At 33.4% G+C, this 25,420-nt stretch overlaps 1 protein-coding gene across 1 annotated transcript in view; it reads left to right on the top strand.

The window, feature by feature from the left end:
• Positions 1-25,420, top strand: part of PSPC1 (paraspeckle component 1) — an 80,917-nt gene that overhangs the window by 42,351 nt on the left and 13,146 nt on the right. The window contains exons 6-7 of the mRNA XM_049867373.1: positions 6,830-6,935; positions 22,369-22,426. Of these exons, the coding sequence (XP_049723330.1) occupies positions 6,830-6,935; positions 22,369-22,426 (164 nt within the window). The remainder of the gene's footprint in view (positions 1-6,829; positions 6,936-22,368; positions 22,427-25,420) is intronic.

The raw sequence follows: 25,420 nt of genomic DNA, 5'->3' as shown, positions 1-25,420 counted from the left end.
CTGTTGCTAATTGAAAGGTTGGTGGTGCAAATCCACCTAGAGGTACCTCAGAAGAAAGGGCTGGCAGTCTGCTTCCAAAAAACTAACCATTGAAAGCCTTATGGAGCATGGTTCTACTCTGACATACGTGGGGGAGGGGGGTACAGTCTATTGTTCATGGAGTACTGAGTTTCAGTTTACCGTAATGGAAAAATCACATTGATTAAGGGTAGGGTTGCACAGCCAATTATCATAAGTGCTGTCAGTAAGTTGTACACCTGCAAAAAGTTGAATTGGCAAAAGTTGTGTAATATATATATATATATATTTACAACAACGACTGGGGAGAAAAAAAAGTAGCTGCTGAGGCTGCTTATGTATACAGCCAAATACCTCATGGAACTTGGTTCCTTGGTTTGGAGGTTTAGGGTTGTGGTTTCTTCGGCCATTCCAGTTAATTGGCCTTATAGCGGGTTTAGTGTTTTTATTCTACCTTCTAGTTTGATGCATAGCATCTGGGGTCTTAAAAGTTTGCCAGTGGCCAGCCAAGGCGAAATAATTGTTCTCTATTCACCAGGAGCAACAGAGGAATGAGAATCAGGAATAGGAGGAGGAAATGATATATATGGATAATTGCCTTCATGAATAACTGCCCCCTTTGCCATGAGACCGGAACTGAATGGTGTCTGGCTACTATTTCTGAATATCTTGATTAACGATTCTGTAGAAGAATCCTGCTTATAGGGCGGAAAATGCAGAACAGAATTTCAAATTATCATGGACTCCAGAATTTCTGGAGCCTTGGAAGCTGAATGAAGCCCTTTAACTATTGCCCTAAGATAACCTTAAAACAAAAAATCCCTTGAAGCCTTCTTAAAACCAAACAATAGCGTAGCTAAACTAGTAAAGAATGTCTGCCTTGAGCATTGTGCTCATTTAAGATCTCTCTGTATGGAATTGAACTGACAACAGCAACTTGAAAGATTATGTAGGAAATTTAGGGGGTAATGAGTTTGTTAGTGGGGGAGGAACAGCTCAGAAAAGGAGGGTAAGAATAGTTGTACAATTTGAAGAATTTAATCCATGTCACTGAACTATATGTGTAGAAACTGTTGAATTGGTCTGTGTTTTGCTCTGTGTATTTTTATCATCACCACCATCAAAAAACTCTATGGAGGAGCATAGTTATATTCTGACACACATGGTTGGTATGAGTCAGAATCATCTGTACGGCAACTGTATTGGAAAATCTAATCATAAAATAAATATTGTTTGCTTGATGTGATAAATATTCTTCTGTGCACAAGGTTTTTTTCGTTATGTAATCATATTAATTTGGTATGTAAGTGCATCAGTTCAGTTTAAAATTCAGATAATTGAAGCATAAACAACAAAAATATTTCAACAGTGAGGTGATAATTTGATGAATAACCTTTATGCTTGGCAAAATTGTAACAGACGCAAACAGTGATAAATCTGTTACAGCCTTATTCTTTGGTGACTGGGGCTTTCTTTTGAAATTAACTGTAAGAATCTTGGTTTTTAAAATGTGATCAACTTAATCTTAATAGTTTTGCACTGTGTATCAAGAAAAGGGAAAAAAACCCGTGCGTCTAGGAACTTATTTTAATACTAATAATAGTCAAATATGCCCCATACATTCAAGACAAAAGAAATAAAAGGAATCTGTAGCCATTAAGGAGCTGTGGTGGCATAGTGGTTAAGAGCTCAGGCTGCTAACCAAAAGGTGGGTGGCTCCTTGGAAACCCTATGGGGCAGTTTTACGCTGTTCTTTGGCGTCACTATGAGTCGGAATCCACTGGATGGCACACAACAACAAAGCCATTAAAGGAACCCTGGTGGCGAAGTAGTTAAGAGCTTAGGCTGCTAACCAAAACGTTGGCAGTTCGATTCCACCAGTTGCTCCTTGGGGCAGTTCTGCTCTGTCCATGTCTTAGTTATCTAGTGCTGCTATAACAAAAATACCACAAACGGATGGGGTTTAACAAAATGAAGTTTATCTCTCTCAGTCTGGTAGGCTAGAAGTCTGAATTCAGGGGACCAACTTCAGGGGAAGGGTTCCTCTCTCTCTAGGCTCTGGAGGAAGGCCCTTGTCGTCAGTTTTCCCCTGGACTAGGAGCTTCTCAGCGCAGGGACCTTGGGTCCAAGGGACGAGCACTCTTGGCTGTACTTTCGTGGTGGTTATGAGGTCCCCATGTCTCTGCTTGCTTCTCTGTCTTACATCTCAAAAGAGATTGGCTTAAAACAATCTAATCTTGTAGATTCAGTCCTGCCTTATTAACATAACTGCCACTAATCGCAAGTCATTAACATCCTAGAGATAGGATTTACAAACATAGAAAAACCGCATCAGATGGCAGAATGGTGGACAGTCCACACAATACTGTGAATTATTGCCTAACCAAATTGATAGATATTTTGGGGGGATACAGTTCAATCCATGACAGTCCTATAGGGTTGCTATGAGTTGAAATTGTCTTGATGGTAGCAGGTTTTTTTTTTTTTGGGCATAGCCATTAAAAGGAGCCCTAGTGGTGCAGTGGTTAAGTGCTCGGCTGCTAACCGGAAGGTCTGCAGTTCAACCCAGCAACCACTTCATGAGAAAAAGATGTGCCAGTCTGCTTCTGTGAAGAGTAAAACCTTGAAAACCTTTGGGGACAGTTCTACTCTATCCTACAGGGTTGTTATTAATTGGAATCAATTTGATGGCACTGGGTTTTGTTTTTTTTTTTTTTTTTTGGTTTATAGCCATTAAACAAAACATTTATCTGGCTGAGGCTCTTAAGACAGTTTTAAATGCTAACAAGCCAAATAATTTGGACTCTGCCTTTTTGTTTACCTTAGTTTAAGATAGAAAAGTTAATTGATGCACAAGTTTGTGTTTTTACTTCAGTGCTACAGAGTTTTAGTTTTTCATTGGTTACTTAGTTGTTTATGTTTTGTGGTATATGGAATAAATAAGCTAGATGGCCTGGTTCAAATTGTTTATCAGTTAGTAGTTCTTTGTTTTTTAAGTTCATTTATTCCTTCATTCGTTCACTTTGTTCATGTTATTATGCCATTAAGCAAATTATTATAAAGTCCTTCTGATGAATGGGCCCTGTGATAGGCATGGGGGACATAGTGCCGAAACAAGAGCAACGGGGCTTTTTTATCTATTAGCCATCATAGGCATAGTGCCGAGAGGCTGTCAGTTTTTCAGAGTTCTACACAAATATTTGAGGTCTGAAAATAATTAGTAGGCTTCAAATTTAAAAAATTGCAAAGTAGAAATTTTATCAGTTTTCAATTAAATATAACGTGAATTGAAAGCAAACGTATGTACAGCAGGAAATGTCGTATGGTATTTTCTTTAGGTTATGAAATTGTCAGTGTGGTGTAATCACAGCTAAGTTGAAAATAAAGTAAGAACTCTGGACTTTATAGGCAAAGGAATGGAAGAAAAAAACAACAAAGGTTTAAAGTGATTTTATTTTACCTTTTTACTATATTTTTTCTCTCCTGATTTGTAAATGTATTTTCGTTTCCTAATCTGAAAGAATGACTTTTAACAATGGGAGAGATACGGTATAAATTTTACTAAAAATACTTTGTTTTTATAAAAAAAAAAAAGACAACGGTATGTGCTAAAAAGGGAACTCGGGTGTGTATAAAATAGAAAGGGTAATGCTACTGTTCCCAAATTACTCCCAGCGTGATAAAAATTTTTTTAGTATCTTCTTCTATACCTCATACAAATGATTTTTAAAAGTGGGAGCAGGAATTAAATTCTTTCTTTGCTTTTTTTCTGTCAGTTCTGTCATAGACATTCTTTCATGCAAATCTGCTTTTTTTTTTTTGTCTTATTGTGTTCCTTGGATTCAGTACATCAAAATTCATTGACCTCCTACTTAGAAATAATTAGGTTGTCTTCAACTTTTTGCTATTACACATAATAATACAGTGTATATCTGTGTACATAATATCCTTGCACGTTTGTGCAGATATTTCTGTTTAGTTTGCTGGAAATGGATTTGCATGTTTAAAATTACATTAAATGTTACCAGTTGGTCCACAACAAGGTCGTACATGTCCACAGTACTGTATCTGTAATTCTGAGGACCAGAAAGCCTCGAAAACCGATTTTTTCTTGTTTCTCATTAGTGGCAGGCTCTGACCTGAGCCTATTTGATGGCAGAACCTGAACTGAACTCATGTCGTGGTCATGTAAAGCCTTTATTTTTTTTTTCCACATAGTATGAATAGTCATTTTACTGCAGAAGTATTACTGTGATTGATTGTGGGGTGCTGCCCTGGATCCCATTGAAGATACAAGTAAGATTAATATATTAACTCGTTTTAAACTTGGAAAAAATCTGAATTTTAAAACACATCTGGCCCCCAGAACGTTGGGCAGCCAGTGAGGAGGTCTGTATTCTGGCTCTGACTCTGTCATTTAGTATTTGGAAAGGCATTTCACTGCTCTGGGCCCCACCTTCCTCATTTACAAAGGAAATGGCCAATGTGGTCTCTGAGGTCTGTTTTCAGCTCAAGCAGGCTGTCATTTTCTAATTATCCAGGCTCCTGGCTTCTCCTGCTAGGTCACAACTGCTTTTTGTCCGTTCTTCCATGCACTGGCACTTCTTTTTGAATGAGGGTGGAGAGAAATCAAAACAAGACTGTCCCACATCTGCACCTGTCTACAGCTTTGGTTAGAGCTTTATGTAGGCAAGAGAGACAAAAATTAATGGTTAAAATGAGAACTTTATCCCTCCTCCCTCCCTCTGAATTCTTGGAGTCACTGATTTTTTTAAGGTATGAGGTGGAGCACAGGACATTTTTAGGGCAGTGAAACTTCTGTATGATACTGTAAAGGTAGACACATGACATTATGTATTTGTCAAAACCCATAGGACTGTGCTGCACAGAGTGAATCTTAATATAAACTATGGACTTCAGTTAAAAATAATGGATAAATATTGGTTCATAAATTGTAACAAATGGTGCCACACTAATGTAAGATACTAACTATAGGGGCAGCTGTGTGTGGGGGAGAGGGCACATATAGGAACTCTGTACTTTCTGTGTAATTTTTCTGTAAACCTAAAACTGCTCTGAAAGCGTATTAAAGTTAATACATACACGCACCCACCCACCCACCCACCTAGAAGTTTTGAATGAAGGAATTTTTACCTGGTCCTACTTAACACTTCCTATAGTGTATGAATGTGAAAATGTTTTCTTAACAGTAAAATTATGAACGTGTAACTTTCTGGGAAATGGATTAACCAATCTATTTGAAAAATTTCTCCACAAATACAGACGATTATATTTTGGCAAGTTAAACAAAAATCTCATATTTGGCTTGAAAATTCCTTAGGAGCAGGTAGTCCGACGTGAAAGTCCTAACAGCCAATTTTTCTGCTGGCACTCTGTCTTATACCTAGTGCACTTGTGTTTAGGGGATGTGCTATAGTACAACAGCAAAGCAAAGTATCTTGAAATTTGAGAATTACACTCAGTGTAGAAAGGTGCTTATAATAAGAGTGACATGGAAATGAAACCCACTGAGGGAGCCCGGGTGACCCAGTGGCTATGGCTGCTAACCAAAAGGTCGGCGGTTTGAATCCACCAGTTGCTCCTTGGAAACCCTACTGGGGCTGTTCTACTCTGTCCTGTAGGGTTGCTATGAGTGGGAATCGACTCAACGCATTGAGCTTGGTTTTGGTGGAGGGAACATCAGCTTTATGTAGCCTTCATTGTTTAAATTATTTCTGGTTGAGGGTTTATGTATTTGAAATTTGCATTGATTTAAATGTCAATATAGTGAGCCCATTGGTTCATTATTTTGTAGTTTTCTCCTCTTGATCATAATATCACAACAACTTAATTACTGATTTAATCACAATCCTGGGCATTTTTTGCATGGGTAAATATACCTCTAGGGCAGGGCTTAGCAAAATTTTACTGGAAAATGGCTAGGTAGTGTGAATATATTAGACTTTGCAGGCCGTATGGTGTCTGTCTAAACTACTTAGCTCTGCTGTAACATGAAAGCAGCTATAGACAGTAATTGATTGCCCTACCAGATGTAATTTACTACAGCTAGGCAATGGACTGACATACGCTCCAGAGGATTTCCTCAGTTGGTTAATGAAATGGGGCAGATGGGGGACTTGTGAAGGCTTCCTTCTGCATATAATAGTGATTTTTTTTTTCTACTCATCTGTGGTCCTTTGTGGTAGCTCATCTTGGAAGTTCTTGGGTGACACAAATGTTTAATGTTGCTAGTTGAAAGGTTGGAGGTTCAGGTCCACCCAGGGGCACCTCAGAAGAAAGGCCTGGCAGTCTGCTTCTGAAAAATCAGCCATTGAAAACCTTACGGAACACAGTTCTACTCTGACACACATAGGGTTGCCCTTAGTTGGAGCTGACTCAATGGCAGCTGGTTTGGTTTTTTTAATCTTGGAACAGGACTCGAGTGTCTTTTAAGAATTGTGCTATGGCACCGATAGATCCTAGTCTTTTCTCTTTCTACTGTACAGGGTAGATGTTTTGAGCTTTTGGGCTCTTGATTTCTTGGATGTAAACTGTAACTACCCTAGTTATAAATTAAGTTGCTTAAAAAAATATTTTTAGTTAAGGTACTTTATTTCTTTGATTCATTTGATTTATCAAAGGCCTTCAGCAGAATAGAAGAATGAAGGTAAATCTTGTAAGCCATGCCATTCATTGTTCACTGTTTAGGATAATTTAATGTATTAAATAATTTTGCTTTAAATGAAGTAAAGCATGTGATTATACTTCACACATTGCACAATGCTAAAATTTTTATTTAAAAATCTTTCAGACACGAAGAAGAACATCGTCGTCGTGAAGAAGAAATGATAAGACACCGAGAACAGGAAGAACTTAGGCGACAGCAAGAGGGCTTTAAGCCAAACTATATGGAGAATGTAAGTAAAATACTAGTTCATTAAAATGATGCGTAGAATTCTTTAGGGCTTGGTTTATATAGCTGGTACATTTTCTAATCTTTCTGAATTTGTAATGTGTTTATTAAACTAATGATTTTCTTTAACAGATTTTAAATTAAAATTAGTTTCTGAAGATAATCATGTTTTAGGAAATGGATGTTTTATTTTTCTCCATTATTTTACATGTTTCGGTATATGTTACTAAAGCAGAACTCTTGATAAGTATATCATCTCCACTTGAGTTTTACATTTTACCTGTACTAGAAAGTGTGTATTTTATTTTGGAAGATTTCAGATACACCCAAAAGTGCATGTGCTCGTCACCAGCGATAACAGTTAACAACACAAGGCTAATATTTTTCTTTTTACCAACTTCCTCTCCCACATTATTATATTTTTTCCAAATTTATTTTGTATGAAATTCCTTAGTCACATAATTTCATTCATGAGTATTTCAGTGTGTATCTTTCAAAAGATTAGGACTATTTTATAAAAAATACTTTACCGTATCTTAAAAATGATCAATTTCTTAACATCACCGGTCAAAACACAGATTTACTCAGTTCTTGTAAATATTTTTTAATACTGGTTTCTTTGAATTGAGTGATACTGCCAGTCTACATTTTCTCTCTCTCTCTTTTTTTTTTTTTCCATATTCTGTTTTTTCCTTAAGAAACAGCCTTGTCGTATAGAGTATTTCACATTCTGGGTTTTCCTAATTGCAACCCTGTGGTGATGCTTAACATGTTCCTTTATCCCTTAATTTTCTGCAAAGTGGAATTAGAGCTAAAGGCTTGATCTGATTCAAGTTTTTGTTTTAGGGGAGGTCAGGGTAGTCTTCCAAACAATACTTCAAGTACATTAAAATTTTTAATTGCTTAATGATAACTTAAAAAAAAAAAAAAGGTCACATTGTTCACTTTGGGAGAATGCCAGTGTAACAAAATCATTAGTCTGAAAAAATATTTTTCTTTAGCTGTTCAAAAGACATAACTCTTAAAAAAAAGTTGCCCAGGTTTTCTGAGGCTAAAAGTATTCAGATCTTTGATACCTTTTCTCCTGACCTTCTCCATCCCTAGAAAATTTTAAAACCTTTTTTAATTGAAAAAAAAAAAAAAAAAAGAGACACAGAATAAAATAAATCCTAACTTGCTTTGCAACAAGAATTTTTATCGTTATCTTCCATCAAGTAAATATTCTTCGTATGAAATATATGTGACATTTAAATTCAATTAGGAAAGGTTTATTATTTGTTACATTAGAGATTTAGTTTGTTTTTAATACTCCATTACAGAATTTGTTGTTTTTTAAGCATTGTAAATTTTTGCTGAGTAATTTCTAGTTTCGTTTTGCAATTTTTGTTTCTTCCTTGGATAAGTAGCAATTGCTGTGGCCTTCAGTTTTCTGGTTGTTAAATCTCTGTTGGAATTATCAGTGTGCGGATATTTTATTATGACTATTAAAAAAACCAAAGCACAAAGAAGACAGTGTATTTGAGCAGTAGGGAAACCATTCTGATTCTAAAAAACCCAAATGACTCAACAGTAGGCTAGTTATAATGAAGCTTATAAAGAGGAGGGAGAAGAACAGAAAATCAGCTATTGACTAACCTTAACAGGATTGGATGAAACTTCTCCCCGCCCCCCCCGCCCCCAAATTGACATCGGCTGTCAATATAGGTTTTTAAGATAATAAAAGGTACCTCATCTTTCAGGAAGCAGGGGAAATCACCTAGTTACTTTTTGTGTGAGATAAATTCTGAGCTACTTTATGGTTAACTAATGTCTGTCACAAATGGGCTTTGAATGATTTAATCACTGTGTTTATAAGGAAACAGAACATCAGTTTCCTTATTAGCACTCCTTAAGGCTGGGGAAAAAATACTGCAAAGTAGTTAGAAGTTTCTGGTGAAAAAACCCACGTTAATAATTTTACAATTTTTTGGGGGATCAGGCTGTTATTGTTAATTTTGGGCTTATGCATAAGAGAAACCCCTTAAAATTGAAGTAAGATGCCTATTTTTAATTTTATTTCTCATGATTTATGAAAGAAAGTGGAATTAAAAAAATTTTTTTGAAGCCCGTATTTAGAGAAAGTGTTTTTATGATCAGATATAATCAGATGTAAGCTATATGTGATATATTTCTTAAGGAAACTGTTTCTTTCCATTGAGGACTAGGAAATTCTACCTAGTCTTTTATTTACGTGAAAATTTCTTTTATTAAAGTGTTTGCTTACAGTAAAATCAGTGGAATTACTTTTTAAATATTTTTTCTTGCATAAATCTTAGGTATTTGAAGTGGATATGTAGATCATACACTAAAATCATTTCGATGACTATAAGCTAATGGTCAAGTAATTCTCTTGTTAAACTTGATTGAGTTGGTCATATAAACTCTGTCCTTTGAAACCATTTCACAAATTTGTTACCAGTGTTTTTCATATGTTTACTGGAAATTAATATAGTATACCTATTAAAAAAAATTTTTTTTCCCTATTAACTAAGGACAGCTAGCTTTAATTTTACATTAACAAATCGTATCTGGAAACATTGTTACAATATAAAGTTGAATCACTGCAAGTTCTTATTAATTTAATAACATCTGTATGCTTAAAACTCATTTTAATGGTGGAGTAAATTTTACAAATACCCGATGAGCTGACAGTAGATAAATTAGATATTTAAAAATATTCATACTGGATTTATTGGCGTTTAAAAAAATACATCATTTATCGTTTTACAAAATTGTGCTTTTAGAAAGGATTATTATATATTATCTTTTTTAATATACATAATTTTATACATAAATAATAAGTTACCTGGTTTTGAAGTTGTTACTTAAATACGTGTTACATATGTGAAGCATCATAGCAAGATTAATTTGGCTAGAGCCAAGGTCTGCAAACAATAGCCAGCCAGGGCTTATGGCCTGATCTGCTTTTGTACTGCCCTGACATAAAGTTCAGGTGGTTGTTTATATTTTTAAAGGGTAGATGAAAAAAAATAAAGATGAATGTTAGAGACTGTTTTGGACTGAACAAACTTAAAATATTTACTTTGTCTTTTTATTGACAAAGTTTGCTGAACTAAGCTAGAATATTCGTGATTTTTTGGTTAATACTTGAGTTAGGTAAGTTACAAAGTTACTGTGTTCTAAATTTTCTGAAGAACATTTATATTTAAAATACTACATAAATGAGCTGTAATAATTTGTATAACAGTGGAAGAAATGTAGTCATTTTCCTATTTTTAGGTTTTTTTTTTAAGATAAGAAATCAGTGAATTGGCATGGGTTTTTCATTGTTTTGGTGTTAGTTTTATTTGGTTCCTAGATTTGGAATACTTGTTAATATAAACTAATAAAGTTTGTACTACAAGAAATACTCTTTTCAGATCTTGGTGTTCATAGGAAAACCATTGAGGCAATTGTTTATCAATTATTCTCCATTTGCTTTGAAAACTGTCTTTGGAAAAATTTGTTAAATAATTTTAATGTTTGTTTTCGTTTTTAAGAGCTTTGAAATTAGTCTTTCTTATGTGCATTCTTTTTTTCACTGTTCAGTTTAAAGGGAGGAATCAAATGGTAAGTGTTCAGCTCGCCCAAGAACAATTCAAGACTAAAGCAGATTTTCTTGTTTTAAGGTGGACATCTCTCATTTTTTCCCTAATATTCCTATTAGAAGTATTCCAGTGCAGCTGAATATGGGGTTTGTAGTATAAAATAATTTAAATAGTTTGTCTTGAATAATAATTTTTTTTTAATGTAACAAAAGACTAGGAAAACATATCTGATTTTTTTTTAGCAGCCTGCTTCAGCTTGACCATGGTTTTAGGACATATATGTGAATACATTTTTAAGAGTTTTAAGGTCCTAAGTGAGCACTTCATCAATTACAAGTTGTCATTTTTACTTTATACCTATTTTTCCTTAGGGGATGTTGGAACTTTCTGTCTTTGATAAAGCTGTTATAAGTATAAACTAAATGTATTCATAGTATCACACTTTTGACTATCTTAATGTATGCATTTTTATACTCTGTCTTAGTTGTATTTAAGTTTTTATTTATCATACTATAGAGTGTATTTGAGGTAGTAATTACTAGTTTGCAATTTTCTTTTCACAATTTTATAGCTTTTGGACATACCACAAGAAGTTATTTGAGAATAGTGAGAATTTTACGGGATTGTCTTTTGTGATTGTCTTATTTTCTTATTAGTTTGCCCCGCTTACTGTAGATTAAGTACTGCAGTGTGCCACTCATTTGTGGAAACAATTTAGGGTGGAAATAAAAGATAGGTTTTAATCAGAATAATTTCATTGATGCAGTTTCTTTGTGTAAAATTTTCTTTCTTGGGAAAATGTTTATGTTGCAAAAATATCTAAATATCAAACTTACTTCAACTTTCATAATTGTATCATGTAGTTATAAAGCATTCTGTTACGAAAATTGCGATAGTGTTTAGTTTGGATGCTACTTAGTTTTAAAACCTGAGAGAGTTCTTTATGTGGAGTGGTCCTTCTGATATGTTTTAAATATACTGCATTAAAGTAAATCTCTACATGATACTGAAGACCTTTGTGTCCTATTTGAGTAGGTAGGAATAGCCCTGCATTTTTGAACACATGTAGCATAATAAACTTGAGAATAAGGGTATATTACATGCTAAGGTGACAGTTTGACCCAGTTGTATCCCACTGTCAGAGGTGTTAAGTATAGTTCCTTGAAAATATGAAATAGTGAGGCTAACAGCATGAAAGATAATGTAGCCAGAGGATGAAAGTTTTGCTTTTTCCATGCTTAGTGTTTTCAAACAGTGCATAAGAAATGCTCAGGAAACTTTAAAAATATGTGGATTCGTAGGTCCTACACCTAGAAATTGATTAGTTTGTTTTGTGATTCTAGCAGCTTCTGATGCAAGTTGTCCATTGATAACATTTTTGGCTAAATCTGGTAGTTTTCAACTTATGTAGCACATCTGTGGAACTTAATTAAAAAAAAAATGCCTGTGATATAATTCATCAAAAATTTTGATTCGGTAGGTTTGGGTTGGGGTCATGGGATCTACGTTTTTAAAACTCCACAGGTGTTTACTCTGTTAGCAAAGGAGGTTGAAAACCACTGGTTGCTAATATGTTGAAAGGAGAATAGTAGTAGTAGAATTCTTTTTTGGGGGGGCAGGGGAGTTTGAATGGAGGGAGGTCTTAAAATATGTGGGGTAGGAGTCTTACAGAATACAGTGTAAATAGCACAACATTATGTGTGAATAGGCTCTGAAATTTTGGCATGGCAACCTCAATTTAGGCACTTAGACTATATATACAGTGGGGCATTGAGGCTGTATGGCCTACGGATTGCTGATCTAGAGCCAATATGTGATGAAGGATCATATATAAATGGCCTGTGTAACCAAATTGATAGAGTTTGTGAATTATAACAAATTTATTAATTTATATGTTTATTTCCAGTGATTTTAGAAGGCTTATTAAGAGTGCCTCATAGCCTAGAATCAAGCTTCCTGAGGAATTCAAATAGCATCTAGGAGGTTCATTGGTAATCATGGTTATGAATCAGAGGAAAAGTTAGGGGAAGAATATGATAGTTCATTACTGTGCCACATGGGTACCTTGTAATTTTCATATCTTTTTTTGTTTTAGTCAACAGAGGCCTCCTTTTGATCAGTATTGCCAAATTTGGTCTGTTCTTCAACCAACTGCTTTATGTTCATCTTTTTCCTGCCTTTTGCATGGACCTTGTTTCCTTTTATAGTGTACCCCTTGATTTAATGACTGCCTGGCTTCCCCCAGTGTGCCATGTACAAAACTCAAAACAGAAACTTTAGCTAGTAATAAAATTTGGTGCTGACAGAGAGACATGACCCCTATTTTTACATAATGAGTAGGTATAAATTTGTTTTCTGAAATGGTTTGTTCATTTTTGAGGGAAGAAATTGGCATTTTTTGGTTTCCATGTGGCCATCATACCTTTTTCCACAAATTGTTTAGCTCTAACAAGTGATTTGATTGGGCTGCGGTAGAAGATTATTTTTGGGAAGTCTAAATATCTGAGGCATTCAAACAAAGGATGTATTTTAAAAGGGATTTTCGTGGCCTCTTAATCATCCTGTGAAAATAACTGAAGATTTATTTGCTGTATCATTTGGCATCAGGTTTAGGTGTGACTGCTATGTAGGTAATTTCTTAATGTTGGCATAATGGTGGCCCAGTCCCAATAGTTTGGAAATGATGGTGAAAATCAAAATGGATAACAACAGCAGTATTGTAGCGATTTCACACAGTAATGCTCTGTTTGTGCCCAGACTTTGGTTGTTAATTAGGTTTTTATCTATTCACTAAAATAATTTAGTCGATTGCCTACAATGGCCTAAGGACTGTTTAAATACTTGAGATACGGTATGTAATTGAAACTTGATGTAGACCTTTGTGGTCAAATGATAACAAAGAAATACAAGATTGTAATGTTTATACGTAGTCTTGAAAACGATCTCTGGGAATTTGATAATTTTGGGTATTTCATTTGAAGGTTTGTATCACGAAATTAGTAGTTTTAAAAATATTTAATTGTATATAGGGAAATCTTTAAATTTATCAGGCAAACGGGGGTAAGTGAATAGGAACAATATTTAAAATTACTTCCTTTACTGTTTCGGGCGAACACTAATCATATAAGTAGTAGTTTTCTTTTCTCTGTTTTAGCATTTGTATTTAAAAGTTTTTTCTGAATAAGTCCAGGTGGAAATGATTACTGTACTCTGTACTCAGTTTATTTGAAGACACTTTATTATTTCTGTCATATTAGATGACTCTTGTGGCTTTTTTTTTTTTTTTTGGCCTTAACCTTCCATTGGAGCCCTGGTGGTACAGTGGTTAAAAGTTCGACTGCTAACCAAAAGGTTGGCAGTTTGAATCCACCAGTCATTCCTTGGAAAGCAGTTCTACTCTGTCTAGTAGGGTCACTGCAGGTCGAAATTGACTCGATGGCAACGGGTTTTATTATTTTTTTTTTTACCTTCCTTTAGAGTTTCATAGAGTTCCACAACCCAGAATAATTTCCATGTCTCCTTTTTCTCCCTGGAGAATTTCTACACAGACTCATCTCATAGTACCTCCTCTGACTCTTCACCCAGCTGTGATCTTGTATCATTTTTAATATGTGGTCATATTGCTGTCTAATTAATTTCTGACTCTGTTATCTACTCTTTGAGCTCTCTGAGCTTTTTAAGGTCAGGTATTTTGTCAAATTAACCTTTATGTTCATAGTACTTAGCTAGTTACTGAGCTAGTCACACTATATTTGTCAAATTGTAATTACTTAGAAGTAAGTTGAGAGAATTCAGTAGTAGTTTAGTGTTATATTATTCATATTCCAGAACACCCCAATCGTGGTTTTCAGTGTTCAATTTTACCTTGGGATTTATTGAATACTAATGTCTTAGATATTGAACATTTGGTGGTTTTGAAACATAGGTGGCATTGAGGGACAACTATTGATGTATTTTCATAGACTGCATAATGGAATCACATAATGAGTAATTTTTAAACAGTCAAATAACCAACAATTATTTGGGCTTGGTTTCTAGCACACCTAACTTTTCAGTATATGGATCCTACTTGAATATTCTTTCAGAGTGTTAGACTTACAGGAAGACTTGGAGGTTTCCATTTATTTAGAAAAAATTTTTTCACTGTTTTCTATCTACAAAACATAGCGCTGAGCGCCATAGACTATGCATAGGTGAATCAAGCCCGGGGTCTTGTCATTGAGAATTTTAAAGTATTTTAGGTACAGATTACCTATACAGAGTATATTAAGAAGAGATACAGCTAAAAAGTTCTGAGAGTTTAGGGGGAAAATTTCTCTACTGGAAAGTGCCAGTAATGCCATTGAGTATTCTCAGCACTGTTGTGGAACTATTATTTTGTATAACTCATGATTTATCATTCTACGATGTTGTAGCTACCAGACCTCATGTCTTTGCCTTTGAAGTGGTAAGTTCTTCTAATACTTTTTGATTCAGAATGGCAAGACCTTACTTTCAGCTAACGTTTACATATTTTTGAGGAATTGGAGAATGGGAGAGTGGAGATTGGCGATAGAAGAGGTCAACTAAAGTAAAAATATTTTTTGAAATTTTAATATGTCTAATATGATTAATAAGAATTTTGTCTAATTTAGTTAATAAATGTTTTGAAGTAGTAACAAGATCCAAATAAGACATAAAATTTTAAATTGTTACTTATACTTTGTGACTTGTTTAGTGTGTTTTAGAGCCACTTTATAGGAGTTGTCCTACAGAAAAATTTTTAAGCCAATCAGTGTCTAGTATCATTTACTATGAGTTGGTATACTTTATATTGAGGGCATGTAGTGCTATAGTATCACCTGAGAAGTCAGAATTTGATACTAAATTAAACTAGGTAAATGTGAATATTAATATTCATGTCTAATACTGAAAGTAGCTCCTAGTGGCAGTGGGAGGAACTTGGATTTATAAATATGCTCTGCTGATGAAATGTAGTCATTTCAAGTTACATTATTAATAAATATTAAAATTGCAAAGGCTTTTTAAAAATTTCAAGTAATGAAGTATATAGGTAAGTTTGCTTCTTTCTCTTATGATAGCCTCCACTGTATTATGTAGCACGCTTCAAATCCTCTCTTCTGGTTGAAAATTTACCATAGTTTTCACAAGATAATTTTTTCATTTTGCATATTACTGCTTTTTATTTCTTTTAAACAGTTGATATGTTTGTTAGTTTGTCTTAAAATTGTACATTTAAATGACTTTACATTTATCTCAGTACAGTTTAAATAATTAAAAAATCTCTTGCTTTGAGTTAGCTACTTAGAAAAATATGTATTAATTTGTAAAAACGTTAAGGCTTCTGTTAGACTGTTAAGATAATTTGTCTAGTGCCTTCTACCACAAACAGGAAAGGACATTTTCCTCTATATATTCTTAATTCTTACATGTTGAGCCATGTATGCCTTGTTTGGTGCTTCTACTACTTTCTTCTGTTGGTGGGGCCAACTTGAATTGCTTCTTACGTAGTTTATATTCTTTTGTTTTCACCTTACTCATCTTACTTTGCCCTGGCCAATCAGCGGTAGTTATTTTGACTTTGGTAAGAAACTGTACTGGGTAACAGGTTCAGGATAAAGAAATGCAAACCAGTCTCCAGTATTAGGTGAGCTTTGTTAAGATAAGATACTATTAATAGTATTATATTTGTCTCAAAGCTAATATCAGTTGCTGATTTCTTTTAGAAGTTCTGGATGAAATAACTGAATTTGAAGAATGAATATTCCTAATCAATTTTAGTTTTAAAAAGCACCTCTTCAGAGATAGCTTGCCATGAAAATTGAAAATAATAACCTTGTAAATGTCCTCAGCTGAATATAAATTTGTTTTGAAAAGTTAGTATGTTTAAAATCCCTGTTCCATTTTGTGTCTTGATGCATGCTGGTTTATATGTGATTCCACTTCATTTCATCTTAATTTTTAGAAAACCAACCTATGTATTAAGAAAAACCATTAATTTTGCTACATATTCACTTGAATTTCACAGTGATGCCAGAATAACTTATATAAAAAAATAATCTATATACTGGTTAAGTTCCCTGAACCAGGCTTTAAAAGTAGATTGTTGAGTGAATGCAGTTTAATAGATAAATCTCTTCAGGTTATCAAGCAAAAAGTCAGCTAAGACATAAGTCCTGTTCTTCTGTTTGTTGCCTCTATTTCTGATTTGTTATTTAACAAGTAACAAATACTCATGACTAAATGATATTGTGTAAATTGAGATGTAATGAAAGATTTTAAAGTTTCATTTTAACAACCATAAAACTGAGGAACATTTACCCAGTATTCATGGGTGCAGATAATTTGGAATACATATATTCAAAGGGGAAAAAATAAATACACCAAAATGTAGATTTATATATATTAAAAGATTGTCTTATGCTTTTAATTCCCTCAATTAAAAATGTTAAATGTTTCAAGCTTTATTGGTTACAATGGAAAATTTTACTTGAGTTGTATCAATGGGAACATGTCTCTTTGTCTTTCTAATTTAAAATTGTTTTATTTACTTTCATAGAAGAAGATTACTTTGCTGACTTAAAACTGTCAGTATTTTAACACTTTTAATAATTTCTTGGCAAAGAGGTTAAATCTATTTTGGATGTTTTTCTTCATATCTACTTTTAATATTTCATATAATTGATTTCATTCCACTTTTCTTAAATATATTTGTTAGCTAGTTAACAGTTTCTTTTTAATTTCTCCCATGAAAATTTGACTAGCTATCTAATGATCTTACTATTCTTTTATATAAACTTAGAGAAGTTTCTTTTTAGTGATAGAAAGGACCTAAGAATATAGTTTGCCAGTTATTCAGTGCTACATGTAATTTATTTAAATGTAATAAATAAAAAAAAAAATTTTAAGGAGAATTTAATGATAGATTGAGTTTTATTACTTGCCAGAACTTACACATTTCTCTAGAATTATATTTCCTTCAGTAGATTTAAATGTTCTATATCAATATTTTCAGCATTTTCTTATTGGGAAGTGGAACCTAAATATCAGAAAGTCATCCCTACACATTCCTAAGAAACTTTATTTAGAGATATATGTGAGAGGTCTTTACAATTAAAGAAGAATGTTGCTTTGGTTGTCAAGACTGTGTTCACTCAAACAAATTTGGACTGATTAAAGTGTTAGGTGAACACATCTTGTCGATTGATTGTAAACTGTTGTTACAGTTGATAAGACAATATTCATTTAAATCGCTGTCTCCTAAGCTTTAGGCATTTGTATTATACTTTATTTTGCCTTATCTGAGTGCTGTGTAATTCGTTTAAATTTGGTTATCTAAAAAAACACTTCTGCATTTCATCTATTGCAAAATGTTGGTTTGGTTAAAGTGTATGAAGAAAATCTGGCTTCACACAGGTAAATAATAAAGGGAGGAATATTTTAATAACCTTTTCAGATAATTATGGATATTCTTTGAAACTCCATTAACACTTGATATGTGGTAGTTTTTTTTTAAAGGTACTTTAAAAATCATTGGTTTAGCTTGAACTTTGAGAGGATCTTTTACCCCTGTGTTACTTTGTTAACATCCTGGATCAGTTATTTGAAAAATAATTGATCTGTTACATTAAGCAGATCTTCTAAATGCTGATGCATTTTATCATACAAAATTAAATCACATTTGTTAACATCACCACTGATATCAAAAAATGTCTGCCAAATAAACATACAAAAGTCTTGAATAATCATACTTTGTCAGTTGCTGTCTCAAGTAAAAATCTTCCATGGAAAAGTGGTTCTTTCAGCTTGCTACCCAAGCACAAAATGCTTTTTTAAAATAATAACGTCCTGTTTTAGAATGCAGCAGAAGTACTTTGTGATACATCCTACTGTTACATAAAAAAAAAAAAAATCCAGTAAAACAGACGCTTACACAAGGATAGATTGAATAAAATTAATATTTTTAGTGCTTTGTCAAGGTAATTCATAAAGTTTTTTTTTTTTCATTGAAGTCCGTGGATGTGAAAAATACAGTGGTTACTAGTAAAAATTTGACCTTGATTTGTGCTAAAACACCAGAAGGTTTGCCCACCGTTGCCTTTGCACCATTAGTGTGAATGTTGGTCAAGGGAAAAGGCAGATACGGTCAAAGTAGTTGAAGTATGTCTTATTGTTAATAAGGAGAATACTTGTGGAGCAGTTGGTTAAGTGCTCAGCTGCTAACCGAATGTTGGTGGTTTGAACCCCCCCAGCATCTCTGTGGGAGAAAGACGTGGCGATCTGCTTCTATAATGATTGCAGCCAAGAAAACCATATGGGGCGGTTCTACTCTGTCACAGGGGGCACTGTGAGTCGAAATCAGCTCAAGGCAACATTGTTACTGAGACAAGTAATTTTGACTTTGTGCACTCTCAGTAGGTCTTGGGGACTCCTAGCGTTCAGTGGACCACACTTTTAGAACCCTGGTTATAATGTAATGCTGATTAGGTACATGATACTAGGAAACTTTGCTTACTTTTTTTGGTCATTTGTGAATTTAAGCTGATTTGTGCTACAGGCTTTCAGGAATACATTTACACTTCTTGTAATGGTATGACACACATTCTTACACTGTCGGGATAAATTAACCTTGTTAGGCATTGACTGTTGAAATTCTTGAAGAATGAAGGCACCTTGTGAAGGTTGAAGGTTTTGAAACTGTTCGGCAAAATTTTAAAGGCCACATCAACCACTTACTGCCCGTGTGACTGTGAATAAGTTATTTAACAACAGCCTGGTGCCTCAGTTTTATCATAACTAAAATGGGAGTAACTGCAGACCTATCTCATATGGTGGCTATAAAATCAACTGAATTAATATAAAACTGAGATTTTAATCATATGCTATCATTTTATTGCACTGTAGTCTTGACATTTTGGTTACATGTAAGTTTCTTGGTGGTGCAGTGGTTAAACTGCTCGGCTGCTAACCAAAAGATCTGCAGTTCGAACCTACCAGCCACTGTGGGAGAAAGATGTGGCAGTAGAGATTACAACCTTGCGGACCCTGTGGGACATTAACATGAGTTGGCATTAACTTGATGACAATGAGTTTGGTTTTTAAGTTGTTTCAACTTAAACCAGAATTTTAATTTTTGGTAAAGTAACAAAGCACCATTTTATATATATATATATATATAGCCATTCTAACTTAAAATATATTAAAAGTAACTCATGGGAGAAGTAGCAGTCTTGTATATGGCTTATTGAGAGGGCACATAGTTGATTGAATTTTTTTGAGTGATAACCTCTGATTATCAGATTATAATGAGAAATACTGTCTTAATTTCAGTTTACAAAACTACGTTCATACTGTGCTTCTTTTGCATTTTACTGGAAGCATATAGTATTGGATTTATAAAGAGTAATGGCTACCTGAAAACATGACTAAAAAGCTGAAAGCTGTTTTTTGCTCCTTCTACAATATTTGCAAAATGATCTGTCATACCATGCTGTCTTTTTTAAAACTTCTTAGTGAAAGCGTGTAAAATAGCATTTAGTATTTTTCTTTAAAGAAATGGCATTACTAAATACAGTGTATATTTAGTGAAAAAGGCTCTAATATCATACAACATGAATTGATATTTTAATATAAATAGTGATATGCGCCCTCATGGAATATTGTAAGACGTTATCTAAAGAATCCAGAACTGGAATCAGTTTTTAATAGAGCATCAGAAAAGGAATGTGATTGCCACTGTTGGATAGTTGACTTAAAACCATAGGCCTCTTCAGTAAATTTAACAGATTTTCTACTAAATTCTGTTAATGAACAAAATAGATTTAAAAATAATGAAAGTAGTTATCTTTGTGAATAATAAAGCTAAACTTTGCTATTCCAGAAAGGTATAGTTAGGGTTGGAAGTATGAAGAGATTATAAAGAAGTGATGTCTTCTGCACTTCTTCCCCCCTCCCCCCGCCCCCGTGAGTCATAGACATCCAGTTCGTGTGTTAGGCTGTAAGGGATATTTGGAAATTGAAGTTACAAACAGCAAATAATCACCTGCTATTAGTAGGTAGGAACGCTGGTGGAGTGGTGGTTAAGGGCTGTGGCTGCTAACGAAAAAGGTCAGCAGTTTGAATCCATCTGCTGCTCCTTGGAAGTCCTACGGGGAGGCTCGTCTGTGTCCTGTAGGGTTCCTATGAGTTGGAATCGACTCAAAGGCAATGGCTTTTTGGTTTTAGTGGATAGATACTTTTAGCGTAAATCCAGAACTAAAAATATGAATTAAGCCCTTGTTCGCAAAATAGTCATTTTACAATTGATGTATATAATGCTGGAATGTAACTGACCAGCTTCTGAACAACAATACCTGAATGATTTTGGGTATGCTGAAACAGTCTTCACTTTATCAGTAGGTTCCAAGTAGTGTTGAGAAAATGACACCTTGGTTTGGTTTATTGATAGTAGTGATAAATGTGATTATGAAATAGTTTTTTCATAGGATGCTTGATCAGTAGTCTATTTTATAGTCTTTTTCTCCCCCCACAGGTTAAGAATTGTATCCTTTAATAGTAAACAGTTTTATGAGAAGAGACATTTAAGAAAATTTAAAAAATAACTGAGAAAGATTTGGCATTTAAGTTTTCCTAATGTCACAAAACATTTCAGTTCTCTTTGATGCTATGTAAGTGGTGTTTTGTGCCATAGCTTTGTCAAGGATAGATAACCTTTTATGAAATCTCCATTAGGTTAGATAGATTTGCTTCCTAATGACATATATGTTTTTATCATAGGCTCTTGTCTCCTTTATTTCTAGAGTTTTAGGTGCTTTTTTACCACTATTTCTGTATTACTAATGGAATTTTTGATGAACATATAGAATTCAAAAAAATTGCTTTTGAAAACTAGAATTATGGTTTCTTTAGATTTAAACCTTGCTGCTTTTTGTCTCTTAATAGAATGTTTTTCACGGTGGCTACATTTAACACACTTTTCCATGATTGGAAAAGATTATCAAATAAAAGTGGAAATTTCAATTTTAACATTATCTTGAGTAATTTCACCTAAAGTTTTTATTGAAGTTAATTTTATATAACTAATGTTTTTTTTTTTTTAATGTTAGTAAATGAGTTTCAGGAAGCAGTTTCTGTACTGTTAACTCAGAACTTTTGAACATTTCTTTACCCTTTTGTGTCGTAGTAAATCTTAAGAGCATATTGTTTTAGAACTTGACAACTGCGTGACACCTTTGTTTAGGTTTCCAAGTAAAACGCTTGCTCAGCTGCAGGAAAACAATTTTACGTTGAGCTTATGTGTAGTTGGGACTTTTGTGGTATATCTTTAGAACCTGGTTGAAATAATGCTTGAGTAATTAAAAATTTATACAATGACAATTGTCTATAACTTTAAGCTTAGTGCCTGAAAGCTGTTTCTGTTGTATGTTTGAATAAATTTGAATATAAAATGGTAATAGTCATTTCTATTTTAATACTCCAGTGGCCCAGGAGGAAGAAAATAATTGGCCCTGGTGGTTATTACTACTAGATTTTTCTTTGTTTTATCTGTAGGCAAGCGTCTTTGATCCATTGGAGTAAAACCATTAAAGGTATTTTTTGATAGTTTTTATGTACTCAGACTCATTTATAGTTTAATCTTGGTAATATAAACTAGGTGCTCTAAGCACTTGTAGTATATTAACGCTGAGGAGACTGAAGTGTCTTTTTAGTGTTATTAGTAAATTCTATTGGAAATTAAAACAATTTTAAATGGAAAGTGATGTTCCAATTCTTTTCTTTTTTTGATTTTAGATGGGAAATGTAAAGTCTTGAGATTGATAGGTTGACTGTGATAACTATGTTTACTTGCAGAGAGAACAGGAAATGAGAATGGGTGATATGGGTCCCCGTGGAGCAATAAACATGGGAGGTAGGGATTTGAAGTAAAAGCTTTCTGTAACTTATAATTCTTTGGGGGACTGTACATGCTTTTTATGGTGCCAAGATATCAGTAATAAATTAAAATATGGGACAAATGCTTGTAAAGGTGAAATCTCTTAAATTTATTAAAATATACCTATATTGAATATATATGCCTAGGAACAAAATTTTCATTTTCTTTATTTGAAAACTGGAAGATATGTTTTGATAGACTTAATGAAAAAAACTTGTAGCTAGGTTTTTGATACAAGGTGAAACTAGTTCAATTAATTACATGGTGTAATACAACTAAGTTGTATTATTTAAATCAAACTTCATGCCTTTAAATTGAATTTTTACCTTGGAAATTTAATAGTTTCTGAGTTGTTGTGTTTTAAGCTTTTTGAGAGTATTTAAAAAATTTCTGTTTTAAGCTAGTTTTTTTGTAACTTAGAAGCTATTTTTATACATTTTATCAAAGATTTAACTTTTTTCCTTAACTACAGTGTTGTGCACAGTGTTTCATTGTTTGGAGCCGTCTGTAACTTGTCAAGGAAATGAGATGTGTCTTTATGTTTTTAGGCTAGTACACATCTTAAAAGTTGATCTAAATTTGTAAAGAAAGTGCCTATGTTAGCATTTTGAATATGGATTAACTTGTATAATCAGGTTGTGGGGGACAGAATCAAGTAAACAAACTGAGGGAAAATTAAGTGTGGAATATACACCCATATTATGAACACACATGTACAAAATCCAGCATGTTCTTAGAATACATAGCATATAAAATGAAATATGTTAAAACATATAATACGTGGAATGTGCATATTCCTATGATTGGTCTATTTTTTCTTTGTTGTTTCTACTTCTGATGTCAGTTTCGTTGCTGCAACCAGTCACATAATCTAGAAGAGTTTATTGCTGTTTACTTGGTCACTTTTCTTATCTACCAGCAAGAAGTTACTGAATATCTCTCGTATACAAAGGAAGTAGGAGTCATGGCCCTTGCCTATAAAGCACTTGATTGTGGAGTTAGTATAATGTATACATTAAATAATAAATGAAGAAAGAGTATATAAGAAGTTTGAAATTATACCTAGCATAGTTGAGTATATAATAGTGTAGTATAATAGTCCATTATTTATGTATTTTTCAAAGTAATCTCTAGAATGATATATATTATGATCCAGGCAGTTTTAGGGATTACAAAAGTGAGGTTGTTATAGATTTAGAGTCCTTACTTCATTAGGAATTAAAGATAATTTAATTTTTTAATAGTATTTCAATCACCAGAGACTCATCTTTACATTTTAGTGCTTTTCAGCTCCTCATTTGTTATAATGGTTTTCTAGAGTTATTAATCATTATCATCCAATTGAAAGTTGTTGTTGACTAGATAAAGTGTCGTATCCCATCAAGTTACATTGATGGAATGTGGGAACAGATTTTTTAGGGTATTATTAGCATATATATACCAACTGAAACATTATCAAACTGCTTTTCAGGGGACCAAATATGCTAACACTTCCTTAGATCTCTTAAACCTAGTTTAATCATAGCTGATGGTAGAAGATTTAAGTAGTGAAAATAAGGCTCTATGGCAAATACTGATAGTTGGAAATAACTGTTTTTTATTGATTCTATTTATACACAAAGTTGTATAGTTACATTCCAGTCTTACAGATTGATTGTAACTACCTTGAATTGGAAAGAGAGAAGGAAAAAAAAAGAAAAAAAGCTTTAGCTGTTGTTTCTTTTTGGGGAAAGTTGAGGTAACATACTTCATAGATACTATCCTCCACTCTCCCTTATTTTCATCTTGGGAGACACTGTGGAAATCTATTAAAAATTGCTCTTTCTGGCTGTACTGAGGGAATGGAAATATTGTTGGGAAGCTTTATCAACATGAGAGTTTTGGCATTAACGAAATATTTCCTTCCTAGGAAGTTTCTAGGTTCCTGGGGAGAAGAGGGTACAGAAAGAGCAGTAGGGTTAGAGAGTTAAGACTTCTTCATTTCAGCTTCCCTCTGGACTGGGCATGTAGAGAATTCTGCTGCGTCAGATATTGCGTAGAGTTGTGGGTTTGACTGAAAACTTCAACTCAGTTTAGAATGTATTTTTTGAGGTTTTCTGAGATTCAGAACTCAATTTCTCAGAAAACTGACATACATAATGAAATATTAGAAGAAAACCCCTAGATTGAAATCAATCTTTGTAGATTTTTATGAGCACTTAGAAAAGGGGAAAAAAGTGTAAAAGAAAATGCCTGTGAAAGATGTATTCAAGACCTTATATATGTAGTAGTATAGCTCAAGCATTATTGCAATTAATATTAAACAGGTAGATACCTTTTTGATGATAAATTTTAAGTGTATCTGTTTCCATTTCCAGAGTATCAACATTCACAAAATTTAGATAGCCATACTAATATTTTATCTGTATTTAGTTTAAAAAAACCCGGTAAAAAATATATCTGTATTTAGTTGCAGCTGCTTTTGAAAATAAGTTCTGCCATAATGAGTCATTCTGTTTTTTTCATTAGATTGCATATTTCCATATGTAATTTAAAAAAACTACCTTGTGTAAGTTTGGGGGATGTTCATATATATATGAAAGAGTTCTGCTTACAGTGAACTTTTTATATATTGCAGGAAATGTTTTCTCCCTCGTACCATAACTTACTCAGTTTATATGTCAAATATTTTTAGCCATGACTTAAAAAAAATTAGTTTTCTATTTGTTTAATCCTTCAATACTAATTTAAATTGGTAGAGTAGTCACCATTATGAGGAAGTATTTGGTTAAAAAGCAGACTAGCAAAAATACTGATGTTTCAGAACTTCTAGATTTTTACATAAAGTATCAAATTTCTTAAAATAATTCACAATTGCTTCATTTGTTTTTATGTACATTTGGGGATGAAAATTCTGTAGGGTACACAGTGCTCTTTTGCAGAGTAGATAATTGAGGATTCCATTAAGGAAGGAAAATCGCTTTTGATAAT

This window comes from Elephas maximus, chromosome 23 (genome assembly GCF_024166365.1).
Source record: "Elephas maximus indicus isolate mEleMax1 chromosome 23, mEleMax1 primary haplotype, whole genome shotgun sequence".
Taxonomy (NCBI): Eukaryota; Metazoa; Chordata; class Mammalia; order Proboscidea; family Elephantidae; genus Elephas; species Elephas maximus.
This window is presented reverse-complemented; position numbering and strand designations above follow the sequence as displayed.